General features: G+C 44.5%; 1 protein-coding gene across 8 annotated transcripts in view; it reads right to left on the reverse strand.

Moving 5' to 3' along the window:
* The window catches only part of TTC7B (tetratricopeptide repeat domain 7B), a 226,185-nt gene that overhangs the window by 179,613 nt on the left and 33,563 nt on the right, over nucleotides 1-13,009 (reverse strand). For 7 of the 8 annotated variants that reach the window (XR_005657575.1, XM_039884012.1, XM_039884013.1 and 4 more), the window contains exon 4: nucleotides 1,879-2,009. Coding sequence is in view for 6 of the 8 variants with exons in the window: in XM_039884012.1 (XP_039739946.1) it covers nucleotides 1,879-2,009 (131 nt within the window). In the remaining 2 variants the exon portion in view is untranslated. Of the gene's footprint in view, nucleotides 1-1,878; nucleotides 2,010-13,009 lie in introns of those variants that run through there. The other variant, XM_039884018.1, reaches the window with a different exon arrangement.

A 13,009-nucleotide genomic window follows, 5' to 3' on the forward strand; every position in this document is an offset into this window, starting at 1 on the left:
TAATGAAGTGAACAAGTGCTGAACTAGGTAAAGAAAGAGCTAAGTGCTAACCCTGGCTTTGACCCTAACTTCCTAGACGCCCTTAAGCTCTCCCTTCCTGGGCCTCCAGTTTCTTCTCAAAATCTAACATCCTGCAATCAAGATTTCCCCAAAACCACAAAAAAAGTATATATTTGTTCTAAACCCCATGATCATATGAGTCTCCTTGATGGTCCAGCCAGAGCACTCAGTGGCGAACAGGTGGTTATAAGTGAACACAAAGGGAAGTATACCCACATTTGCCAGTTTCCATGTCATGAAAGACACGTGTTAACAGATGAACCGCCCTTCCCCCAGCTTGGGAAAGGCAGCCCTGACATAATAGGGCTTGACGACAGCTTGAGAGTTAGGTGCAAAATAAGGGTCCCTAAGTGGCGAGGGCTATGGAGTCAATGAGAACAGTTTCACTGGGGTATGCAGACTTCTCTGCTGCTGAGCAGTGGCTACCAAAGAGACAGACAGTGAAAATAACGTGGATTTTAAAAGCAACCTTCATGATCATTTCCCTAAAGATCACATAATAAGTTCTGAATAACATAAAAATTCCTTTCTCATAGCAGCCTTCTGACAGAACCATTTGACAAGATGGCCGAATATCTTCCTGAATTCCCAGACACCAGAATCCATTCTGGGGCAGGTCGAATGCCACCCATCCCTGCGGCCCTCACCCTACTCTCCCTGCCTCTTAAAATGCAGTTAGATCCTCGTCGCATATATCAATATACAAAAGATTTATGAAAAAAAAAACTACATCCAGTCTGTACATTTATAAAATCACGAAAACTAACAAGACTTTGGTAGTTCCTCTCTACTCTAATCCTTATGGAAACAGAAAATCTGGAAAACTGATGGGAAACAAGGCTGTGATCGTTGTCAAAGTCTTGCAAGATTTCTAATCATCTCAAACAATCTCCCAGGATACACCTCTGGGTCTGAAGCGGGAAATAACCAATGTCAAGCCTAGGTTAGAAGTCCAGAGAACTCAGCCAGGGGTAGAGATGGTGGGAGCTACTGTTATTAGTAAAAATAAGTGACATCTCCCAAGAATCCTGGGCCGAGTGCCTTTGTTTACATGATCTTTTATAGTCCCCACAAGAACACCACGAGAAAGGAACTGTTATTATGCTCCTTTTACAGATGGGGAAGTGGAGGCTGAGCAATGAAGGAACTCAGTAAAGAGCAGAGCCAAAGAGAAGGCAATCCTGCTACACACAAGTTCAGCACACCTCCCGGGCCCCATCCTGCCTCCAGCTTCCTCTGCCTGAGGGTGTGAGCGCAGGGTCTCTGGCTCACGCACTCTCTGCTCAGGTGGCCTTCTTGTTAGTGTCTGGTTACCACTTCCCACGCCACCGGCAAACCACTGACTGACAGATGGGAGAAACCATCCCAGACAGTCTCAGGGGCTACACGACCTGCTCCAAGCAGGTCGGCTGAGAGTCCGCAGCAGACCTTTGTCATAACCATTGAGGTAATGCCTCCCAAACCCAAATGTACACTATGCCGGCACACAGTCCACCCAAGTACAAATGGAGACCAACCCTTCTGGCGTAGGAGAACGGGAATAATTAGCTGGCTTCAGGGCACTGAGGGTATAAACAGATGTATACTGTCCCTTCTGCTCAGAAGATGTTAAAACGTTTCCCAAATATTGAGCCATCTATTTTCACAAGGTGCCATAATCACCACCATATTCTCCTTAGTATTAAGGAATATAAGTAAAGTTTTGCAGCCAGAGGCAGACATGTTGAAGGTTTCCCAGAGGCTGATCACAGTTCTCTACCATCTGATTTGAAATTTTAAAAAATTATCAGCTGAAACGAACACATGGTTCTCACTTACCCTTTCTATCTCTTGGAGGTACAGAAGTGCAATGTCCCCTGCTTTCTCATAACAGGTGATGACATCCTGTTCCCGGTCCACATGGAGATTACTGGTAGAAGAGGAAATAGGCAACTTCTCTAAACTAAGTCCTAAAAAAGGAATCAAACACAAAAACTAAGTGAGTCGCACAGTCTGCAAGTGGAAGGGGCCAGAGAAATTTTCCGAGGCTTAATTTTTGAAATATTGCTCTAGAGGGCTGGAAAATGGACCCAGGATGTGATAAACTGTCAGAGAAACTGTCAGACAAACTGTCCTCTGCTCTCTCTCTTTGAGGACAAAATGAAACATCAAAATGGAGCACCAAAAAGAATATCCATAAGCCATAGATGAAAGAGGCCCCTAACAACACACAAAGCACCATTTGATTTTGATATTCAGGTACACGGCTTGATCAGGTACTTCACTGTGACCCCACTCAGACCTAACCAGCTTCTCAATCAATCATGTCCCAAGGTCTTTAAAGAATTTTTAAAGGTAAGTAAAAATAGGCTCACAGCACAATACTAGCTGAAGAATATTTTCTATCCCAAAATGTACACTTAACCTATTGAACATAAAAAAAAAAAATTTAAATGCTCTCAAGAGGCCTGGTTACTAGGAAAATCTTCCAACTCACAGCCTCAGAGGCTGGAGTAACCGTAACGCCACAGACCTCCTTCTCAGTTCTAAGCTAAGGAAACACCCAGAACTTTGCTTTATGGGCATTTCCTCAGAGATGGAGGACATACTCTGTGCCAAGAGAGGTTTCAGGGCTGGGAGGTATGAAAGCAAAGGCTGAAAAAAAATAACAGTGCTGAGAGAGGCGGCTGTGGCTTGAACCCAGCACCGACCTCTGCCCCTGTGGTGGGCAACCAGCCTGTGGGGAGGATCACCAGTTCCCCTTCACACACGAGGGCTTCTGCTGCTTCAGGTGCCCTGGGGCACATGGACACACATGTCCCACACGTTCCATTCCATGGAAAAGTGTGAGAAGGGTCACTATTGACACGGTGTGCAAGTGGAAGTGGCCAGAGAAATTCCCCGGACAACCCACCCATTCTACAGATGAAGAAGCTGAGGTCCGCCGTGGCAGATTTTTGTGGCTTGCCCCAAATCTGACGGTTAAAGGCACAACTGGAATCAGAACCCAGGCCTTCACCCTCCCAAACAACACCCCTCAAGTTAGTTACTGTTTTCAGAGTGGACACCACTACAGAGAGGGGCTCAGACACACTACGCATCGGAAAGTGGCCCACCACCTCACGTGCGTCACTTTGAGAATGGCCTCATCCAAGTTACTCAGAAACAGCGGAGTCCCTCCAGGCTGTAGAAAGCCATGGGAGATGGTCCTACTGCATGGGAGCCAGGAGAAACCACCCCTGCTCACGAGGACCCGACGACTGAGGACAGTGCACCTGGGAGCTCAGGTTAGCACTCTGTCATAGGAGGTGAAGCTCGCCAAAGATTTTGAGATTTTTTAACAGCCTTATTGAGGTAAAAATGGCAAGTAACAAACCACTTTTTTTTTTTCAGTGTTTCGCCATGATGTGGTTTTGTTGTTATTTTATTTAATTTCATTTTATTTTTATCAACTGAAGTCCATAGTTTAGGTTACGGTTCACCCTTTGTGTTCTGCAGTTCTATGAGCTTTAACAAATGTTCTGACAATGTAAAGGATCCATCACTACTGCATCGTACAAAATAGATCTGCTGCCTTGAAAATGTCCCGCGCTTCGCCTGTTCATCCTTACACCCCTCCTTCCGAACCCCTGGCAACTACTAATCTTTTTACTGCCTCTACGGTTCTGCCTTCTTCAGAACCTCATATAGTTGCAGTCATACAGAATGTAACCTTTCTAGACCGGCTTCCTTCACTTAGCAAGGTGCATTTACGGTCCCTCCATGTCTTTTTGTGGCCTGATAGTTCATTTCTTTTTGTTGCTAAATCATATTCCACTGATCTATTAATCTATAAAAAGGCACCTCCGTCACTTGCAAGTTTCGGCAATTATGAACGGAGCTGCTACAAACATTCGCGTGCAGGTCTCTGTGTGAGCGTCGTTTTCAACTCAACTGGGTAAGTACCAAGCAGCACAATTGGATATGTTGGTAAGAATATGTTGGTAAGAAGTAGCTAAATATGTATATTTTATTTACAAAGCGATTGTGTCGTTCCAAGGCTTCTACATCCCCGCTGACCATCTATCTACTTGTCCTGTCATTTACTGAAACGAGAATTGATGTCTCGAGCCTGTCACCGAACATAAATCTACTTCAAATGATATTATACCTCTTTGCATATTGCGTACCTCCTTTACAATTGCATATTTCCATTTCTCTCTGGCCAGTCTATCTTCTTCTTATATACCCTTTACTTTTACATAAGTTAATAATCCCACCTGCCATGGTTATTATTTTTGTAGAAATAGTCAAATATCTTTTAAAGACATTTAAACAATAAGCAAAAATTCACAGAGTCATTGATACAGTTACGGTTTCCAAAACTCTTCATTCCTCTGTGTGGATTCATATTTCCTCTTGGTATCATTTTCCTCCTACCTAAAGGGATTCCTTTAACATTTCTTAAAGTGCAGATTGGCTAATGATGATTTCTTTCAGTCATTGTATGCCTGAAAAAGGCTTTATTTCTGAGAGATATTTTCATTGGGTATGGAATGCGGGGTTGGCAGTTTGCTCTCTCCCTTCTCCCAACTCCCGACCCACTCTAAAGACATTGCTCTAATGTATTCTCACTTGCATGGTTTCTGACAATAAATCTGCCATAACCTTTAAGTTTGTTCATCTGTGTGTAATGTGTCTTTTCTTCTGGCTGCTTTTAAGATTTTTCTTTTATCACTGGTTGTGAGCAATTTGAATTTATGAAGTGCTCTGATTTAGTTTTCTCCATGTTTCTTATGTTAAGACTTCACTGACCTTCCTAGATCTAAGGATTTACAGTTTTTATAAAATTTAAAAAATGCTCAGCTATTATTTCTTCAAAATTTTTTTGTTACTCTCCTCCCTTCTTAGGAGATGCCAATTATACACATATTAGGCCACTCGAAGTTATACCGCACGCACTTTCCACTTTAAAAAAGTTGTCCTATTTTATTTTGTATGGTTTCTACTGTTATGTCTTCAAGTTCACTAATTTTTCCTTCAATGTCTAATCTGTATTTAATCACATCCAGTGTATTTTTCATCTCAGACATTGTTTTTATCTCTGGAAATTTGTTTTAGGTCTATTTTTAAATTCTATGTCACTACTAAACTTTTTGAATACAAGAAATACAGTTATAATAATGTTTTAATGTCCCTCTAGTCTCAGGAGCTCAATATTCATTCTCTTTCCATTTAGAGCCAAAGCTGTTCATGCAGTTACAATAAAAAAAGAAAATCACCAAGCAGCCTCTTCGGTGTGAACTCTGTTACAACATCTTGAAATTTCCTTTGAAGGAGAATAGAAGATACACTGAATAAATTCACCACTTGATAGGACAGCACCAGAACCACTCAAAAGCAAGCACTTGATCGGAGCTTCTGAAATGTGCTTTAAGTGCTCATTTATGCAAAATTAAAACCACCAGAACACAACCAAAAGAGACAAATTGTTTCATAACCTGCTGTCTACTGTATAAGAAGCAATCAAACAATGTGCAAGTTGATATCAGGGGTTTAATATAGAGAAAACAAAGTCTGGCCCTTTGTATCACTGCAGGCTGGTTTCTGACCATTAATACCCGTGAAGATGACCAAGGCCCCCAGCAACCTGCCAAGCCCACTGAATCAAAGACAAGCCAAATCCAGCTCAATACAGTATGGCTCTCATCTGCATTTTGAGTTCTGAAATATTGAAACAGTCATCTCGGGCTGCAATCTATGGCCATGCATAGTCGGTACGAATATTAAAACCAGCTACACAACTTAATCCTCTGCAGTAGGAAGAAACTGGTGTTTTCTGTGGGTTCGTGTTCTACTTAGGCAGCTATGTGGACACTCAAGGTCGGCTGGTAAACGGGTCCCCAGCAAGGAGTCCGTTCTTGGGTAGGAGGGTCTTCATGGTCGATATTGCTCCTTTCCTCCTCCCAAATGCTGTGTGTTCATTCCATGTGCTACTGGGCACATCTCAGAGCAACAGCAGAGTCTTGATTCACCACAGTGAATTTGTGGCTATGCAGCTTAGTTCCAGAGTATTCCATTCTCTGTCAGAAGCTGCCTACAGGACCTCTGGACTGGACTATAAGATTTCAAGTGTCTGGGATCAGACCAACACTGCCTGAGAAGCAGAGTCCTGAGGTTATGGCCCAAACTGGCCCTCATTAAAATGTCAGGTGACACTTTGTCAGTTTAGAAAGCTTTCATCAATAATGTTTTTAGCTACTTTCTTTTTTTCCAGAGATCTGCATGACCAAAAAAAAAAAAAAAGGCAAAGAATAGACTGGATAAATAACTAGTGTGACAGTGATACCCAATGAACATCTGAATAAGATCTACATCACAGCGCAAAATCAAAGCTGTGTACAAAAAGGGTAAAAATTCAGTGCTTTATAACCAATCATCAAGGCCAAATTCAAAGCATGGGCGAAAAAAGTGGCTGACCACATGCTGTGATTTATAGAAAGCTGAGTAGCCACTGGACCCAAAATTTATCTCCCTGCCACAGGAGGGAATTCCCACAGATAGACTCACTTCCGGATGGTCTTTTCTAAGAAGGGCGACACATTTTAAATAAGTTAGTGATAAGAAAATCATTTAGATCATACTTGACTGCTTTTGAAGCTCATCCATGTTGATTTGCCTATTTGGTCCTGTTCAATAGGTACTACCCTCCTTCCGACAATGTGGAAAAAGAAACCGTCAGAAAAGTTAAGCGACTTGCCTAAGGTCTGTGCAGGGGCTGGAACTGGAAATTGTAAGGGAGCCAGGAGCTGGGGCAAATGTATCCTGTCCCAGGTAATATTCTAAGAGGAAACTGCTGCTGAGCCTGAGGCAGGGCGGAGTGTCAAAGGCAAAGATACTCTACAGACGCCAGTGAAACCTCACAGTGGGGGAGCGCGAGGCAGCTGGGGAGAAGGCTGAGGACCCTGGACACTTTAAAAGCTCAAGTGTGCTCGGCCTCTGAACTGCTCTCCTGAGGTGTGACTTACAGGACACAATAGAGCAAACTGAACTCTGCCCTTCGTTTCCTTCCACATCAAGGTCTTGTCATCTCTAAAAGGCAGCTCTGCATTATTTCCCCAAGGGCTGTCCATCCACGGAGGTTTGACTGAAAAAGTGGAGAGTTCCGTGTCTCAGTGCCACAATATCCAGTGATCACTGAGGGGTTAACACCCTAAATTCTTTCTGAGCTAGGGACGTGATAAGTGTATGTAAGATGGAACAGTTTCAAAAATAATAAAGGTTCATTTATCAAGGCCCTATTCAGCTCCAGCACTACGCCCTGGGTTCGACAGGCACCATTTATAATCCCCACAGCCACCCTGCAGGGAAGGTGTTAACAGCGCCTTATAGATAAGATTGAACTTAGGGCTCCACAGCTAGGAAATGATAATGCCAAGTTTTGACACCTGGCCTGACTACAAGACCCTGCTCACAATAGCCTGTGTCTCAGTGAGCCTTGGACAATATAGTCAGTGTCTGATAACAGCAATGATAATAAAAATGAGTTTCGAATTGTAAAGGCGTAGAAATCAAAGTCCAGAGCCATAGGGCAGTGATTTTTTCTTCCACCAAGAGCTGCATCACCCCAGGCAACTCCCTGGATGGGGCCTCCCATTCCTCACCTGTATCATGAAGGGCCCAACTACCTGAGCTGTATAACTTTAGAAGACTAGCAATCAGAACAAATACTCTGATTGTTTAAATCGCTTTAAAATGAGCAGAGAATTAATTTCGCATGAAGTTCTGCAACACAATAAAAGGCTATAAAATATAATGATATGAACTAGGCACTGCCATATCAGGCACTGCTGCCTCATTTCTCTTAACCGCATCTCTGGAGCCCAGCCTGGGGACAGGTACGGCCAGAGGCTTTGGGGCAACATGACCCGCAAGCGGCCTTACAGCCGGAAGTGCCAGAAAAGCTCGGTTATGATACCGTGATGACCCAGCCCCATGGTATAAACTTCAAAGGCCATAAGCCAATTTCCAGAGATCTCGATTTCCAAAGCTGAAATGAAACTCAGGGGAAGAGATTTAAGATCCTCCCAGCAGAGTCCTGGCAAAGACGGCCCCAGAGCCGGTCCTGTGTTCACACCTGCAGCGTGGCCGCGCTCCCACGGTGTCAGGTACAGCGACGAGCCCCTGTGCAGGCGCAGGGAGGAGACAGCTGATGGAAACCACCAGGTGCGGCGGGGAGCTTCTGTGATTTCTGGGGTCTCTGGGCCGGAAGCCATGCTCACCCCTTCAGGGTGGTTTTTGAAATTGCTGTTTTCCTTCCAGGGTCACCATATTCTTCTTAGGTGTGCACGTACACACACACACAGACACACACACACACACACACACACACACACACAGTCACTCATAGAAGAGGAGGATGCCAGGCCCTGAATTAGACATTCCCTTGCTAGAGCAGATGATCTTTCAGTGTCCCCTCCGTAATTCTGTGAGCAAATGAGATGCTAACTCAACCTAAAATGTTCACTAAAGGAGAGTTTGCAATTTGAATATATGCTCTTTAAGTCTCTGCTTAGTAACCACATCATAGTAATAACAACACGTGTGAGTGCTAGCGACACGCCTGACACTGTTCTGACAGTTTGACATAATTTTTCTAACCTTTGCATATATGAGAGAAGATTCCCTGTCGTCCCTGCGTTAGAGAGGAGGGAACTGGGGCTCTGAGCTGTTAAGTGACTCACCCAGGATTATACAACTAGCAGATGGCGGAACCAGAACGCCAACCAGACACGGACCCGCAGGGTCTTGCACTTACATTGTGCTTTCTCCCATCTCTGACTCGTCTGTCTTTACACGTAAAGCAGTGCTGTGTGGCGGCTAAGAATGGGGGCCCGACTCCCTCATCCCTAATCCGCAGCTGACTTTATATGCAGAATGCTTTGTGCTTAGAACAGTACCTGGCACACAGGAAGGATGAAAAAAACTATCATGATTGTTCCTTACATCATTATTATCTAGGCAACAGTAGGCTGGAAGGCCTCCAAGTGGGAGCACCTCGTTCATTCGTTATGTTATTTTTATATATTTTTTAATAAGTTTTATTGAGATACGCACATACTACAAAATTCGCCTGCTTAAAGTGTACGATTCAGTGATTGTAATATATTCACATAGTTGTGGGAACATCACACTAATTCCAGAGTATTTTCATCACCTCTAAAAGAAATCCCATAGCCATCAGCAGTTACTCCATCCCACCCTCCTTCCAGATCCTGGCAACTACGAATCTACTTTCTGTCTCTACAGGCTTGCTTATTCCAGTTATTTCATAGAAACGGAATCAAACGACATGTGACCTTTTGCACCTGGCTTCTTTCACTTTGTGTGTTTTCAAGGTTCGTACCTGTTGTAGCAGATACCAAAACTTCACTCCTTTAAAAAAAAAAATGAGGTAAAATTCATATAACATAAAATTAACCATTTTAAAATGAACGATTAAGTGGTATTTATTACATACATAATATTTTATAATCTCCATCTCTATCTAGTTCCAAGCACTTCATTCCTTTTTATTGCTGAATAATATTCCATTGTATGGATATAATACATTTTATTTATCCCTTCATCAGTTGATAAACATTTGGGTTATTTAAACTTTTTGGATTATAAAGAATGTTGCTATGAATATCCACGTACTGGTTTTTACATGGACATATGCTTCCAGTTCTCCTGGATATATACCTAGAATGAAATTGGTAGGTCATGTGGTAATCTTATGTTTTATTATTTTTAATCTATGAGCTAAAAATCACATCTATTATCTAACTGCCAAACTGGTAGGTAAAATATTAAGAAGTGAGAATATGTGGATTTTTGAGTAGACAGACCTGGATTCAAACCCTTGCTTCTCCATTTACTAGCTCAAGCAAATGAGAATAACAGCACTTGCTCCGATCGATTATTATGAGGCTTAACTCAGTGCCTGGCACACAATAAGCATGTACTCGATAAATAGTGACTACTATAATTAACAAGATTTTTCTTGGGGACAATGACAATCCAAAATTTTTTTGAGGGGTATCTGAAAAATACAGACAAGCATGGAGAAAATAACAATCACCCCCATTCCCACCACTCTGAATTAAGCACAGCTAACATTGTGGCACAGACCCTCAACCTTACTGATACCTAATGCCATGTAAACTTTGGTCTCGTTCTAGTTTCTTTCCTAAAAAGAATGGACTCATCACCTACAGCCCCTGAATGCCCCAACTACAGCAAACAATGAGAGCTGCCAGTGAAAAGACGTGCCTGTCCTTTCTTCATTCAACAAATCCTCCCTGAGCACCAACTGTGTGCAGTGCTCTGGTGAGGACTGGGCTTCACAGAGCAGGACATGCTCTCTCCCTCAAGAATCTCCACCTCTAGTGGCACGGAAGAGAAAGACATTCTCGAAACAATGTAAAAAGTATACGACCGAGACAGACGTATCACAGAAGAACTAAGAATGAGCACCTCAGTGGACCTTCACCGAAGGCTCCAGCCCATCAACTTCCTTTGGGCTATCTGAGTCTCTGCTTGCTTCTAAAGAGAGAACCAATGAGGAGACTATTAACACAACCACCAGTAAATATGAATATGGGTCAGTGGCAGTAAAAGGGCTCTTACTTTTCTTACACCATCTAAATATAAACAGGAAGCTTTGCCTGGCAACCTGAGACGATGAGTGGCTACATATAATGCAGCATCTAGCCTCCCACCATCTGCAGACTTGTTAAATCTAGATGGGAGGGGGGCCTGAGAGATCACTGGGTGGAGATGAACAGCTAGGGCGAGGCTTTACACAGCACATCTCCGCAAGGCCCGGGGCTTCACAGCTCCTCCCACTCTCAGTAACCCTACCCCACATTTTCTGGGTTTTTGCACACAGGCAAAAGGACTCCCCTGGCCCCATCGCTACCACCCATTCCCTCCGCTCACGGACTTTTCTGTAAAACTACTTTTTTCACTGCACCTGAAGGAAATTTAAGGCAGAAAAGAAAGGAAAGAGAGAGAGAGAGAGAGAGAGAGAGAGAGAGAGAGAGAAAGAAGAGAGAGAGAGAAGAGAAGAGAAGAGAAGAGAAGAGAAGAGAAGAGAAGAGAAGAGAAGAGAAGAGAAGAGAAGAGAAGAGAAGAGAAAGAAAGACAGACAAAAGCAGTTTCTCAAGAAAGGAAAATCTGGACCCCCTATCTTCCCTCCTCTTCCCACTCTGCACAGGAGAAAATTCAAGCTCAGAGAAGGGTCATGATTCGCCCAAGGTCACATGGTATTGGCAGAGACAACCTGGAGCCCCGATCCAATGACCTCACGAAGAACACAGCCCGCAACAGACTGAAGAATTTTTTGCCAGGGAGGAAGCATTGCCAGCGGTTACTTGTCTGTCCTGCGGCTCCAGGATACCTAGAAGGTCACGGTCCTCAGCAAATATCCAATTCATAAAGGTCAAGATTAGATTCTGTCACTTCAAGACTTGAATATTAACCTGGGCTTCTACAGACCTTAGTACCAGGGATTTTTCAGTCTCTGAAAACTAAGGAGGCCCATCAACTTCTGCTAAACCCTCTACTCCCAGAATACATCCTTGTAATCCTTCCTCTTTTCAAGTGATCAATGTACTGAATGTTTTAATGTACTGAACTGCTGTCATCTCCCGTGGGAGGGTCTGTAAACGTCCTTGCAGAGAACAATAAACACGCCCATCAGCAAGAGGTTCAGCTCCAGGCCTATTAAGAGCCAGCCAGGCCTGCATGTAAACGCCTACAGAAGGCACGGCTTTCTAGAAACGGCCCAGGGCTCCCTTAGGAGGCTCACTGATCCAAAGTTAATAAAGACAGCTGGCAAGTTCATCCTTCTCTGATCCCTGACCTCGTGTGGAATCTCTGAAAGATCCAGATTTCAGGTCCTGCAACTGCTGAGTCCTCCGCCCAGGAAAGGCGGATACCCTAGGCTGGCGGGAGCCGGCAGGGCCCTGGGACGGCTCCGCGCATGCGCGAGCACCCTGCGAGGATGCGCCTCGTGCGCCTCCTGGCGGCGGCGGCCGGCACTCCAGGGACGACCTCGGAGGGCTGCTAGCTGTGAGTCCCGGTCGGTGTGGCCTCACACAGGGCTTTTAGCATGTGACTTGCTCAGAGGCTTTCTATGGAATTCCGGTTTTTGAACGTGCCCAGAGTACCAAAGAACCCTACTGTTTAAGTAAGATGCTCGAGTGCTGTCTATGCTGTTCAGGGAGAAGTTTTCCAAGACTCTGCTAAGTCCACACCGGTTCTGGGAGCCACTCAAAACAAAGCAAGGCCCCGCGCAGCACCTCAGGGTCCACTCAGCCTCTTTCAGTCCGGCTGTGGTAGTCTCTGCACCTGGGAGTTCCTACAAAAATGACACGCCAGCCTCAATCTATGCAGCAAGCACTTGACAGCAAAACGCGAAAAAACCTGGGCTGAAACGAGGACCCCACCTCTCGCTCCTCTTAAATGCGGAATCGACCCCTTTCTCTCTCATGGGGTTACTGCGAGGGGTAAGGGCATAAAGGGAGTTTAGAAGGATTTTTTTCCATGCTGTAATTACTATTAATGATTTACTGCTATTATTCCCAAGCCTGGCATGATTGTAGGAGCTCAACAAGCCTGAGTTCTCCCTGCCATGCCAGGCTGCAGTGTGCCCTGCAGGGCAGCTGCAAACCTCCGCCTGGTCCCTGGGTCAAGGCACTGGGTGGGGCGTGGGGAGGCCCAGCCCTAGCCCAGCCCAGCGTCCTGCTCTTCTGCACAGTCCCAGCGTGACTGGGGGACAGCTGAGAAAGCCAGCTCTGACACCCTCCTTCACAGAACAGTCTGTGCTCTGCTCCCACCCCCAGAGAGCTCTGAGCTTTCCAAATATGGATACTTTTTTTTATTCTCAAAGCATCAGGAACACTTGGGGGAAGAAAATGAACACCAGACACGGTTTGCAAATGAT

Source organism: Pteropus medius, unplaced genomic scaffold (assembly GCF_902729225.1).
Source record: "Pteropus medius unplaced genomic scaffold, Ma_sr-lr_union100, whole genome shotgun sequence".
In the NCBI taxonomy this organism is placed as follows: domain Eukaryota; kingdom Metazoa; phylum Chordata; class Mammalia; order Chiroptera; family Pteropodidae; genus Pteropus; species Pteropus medius.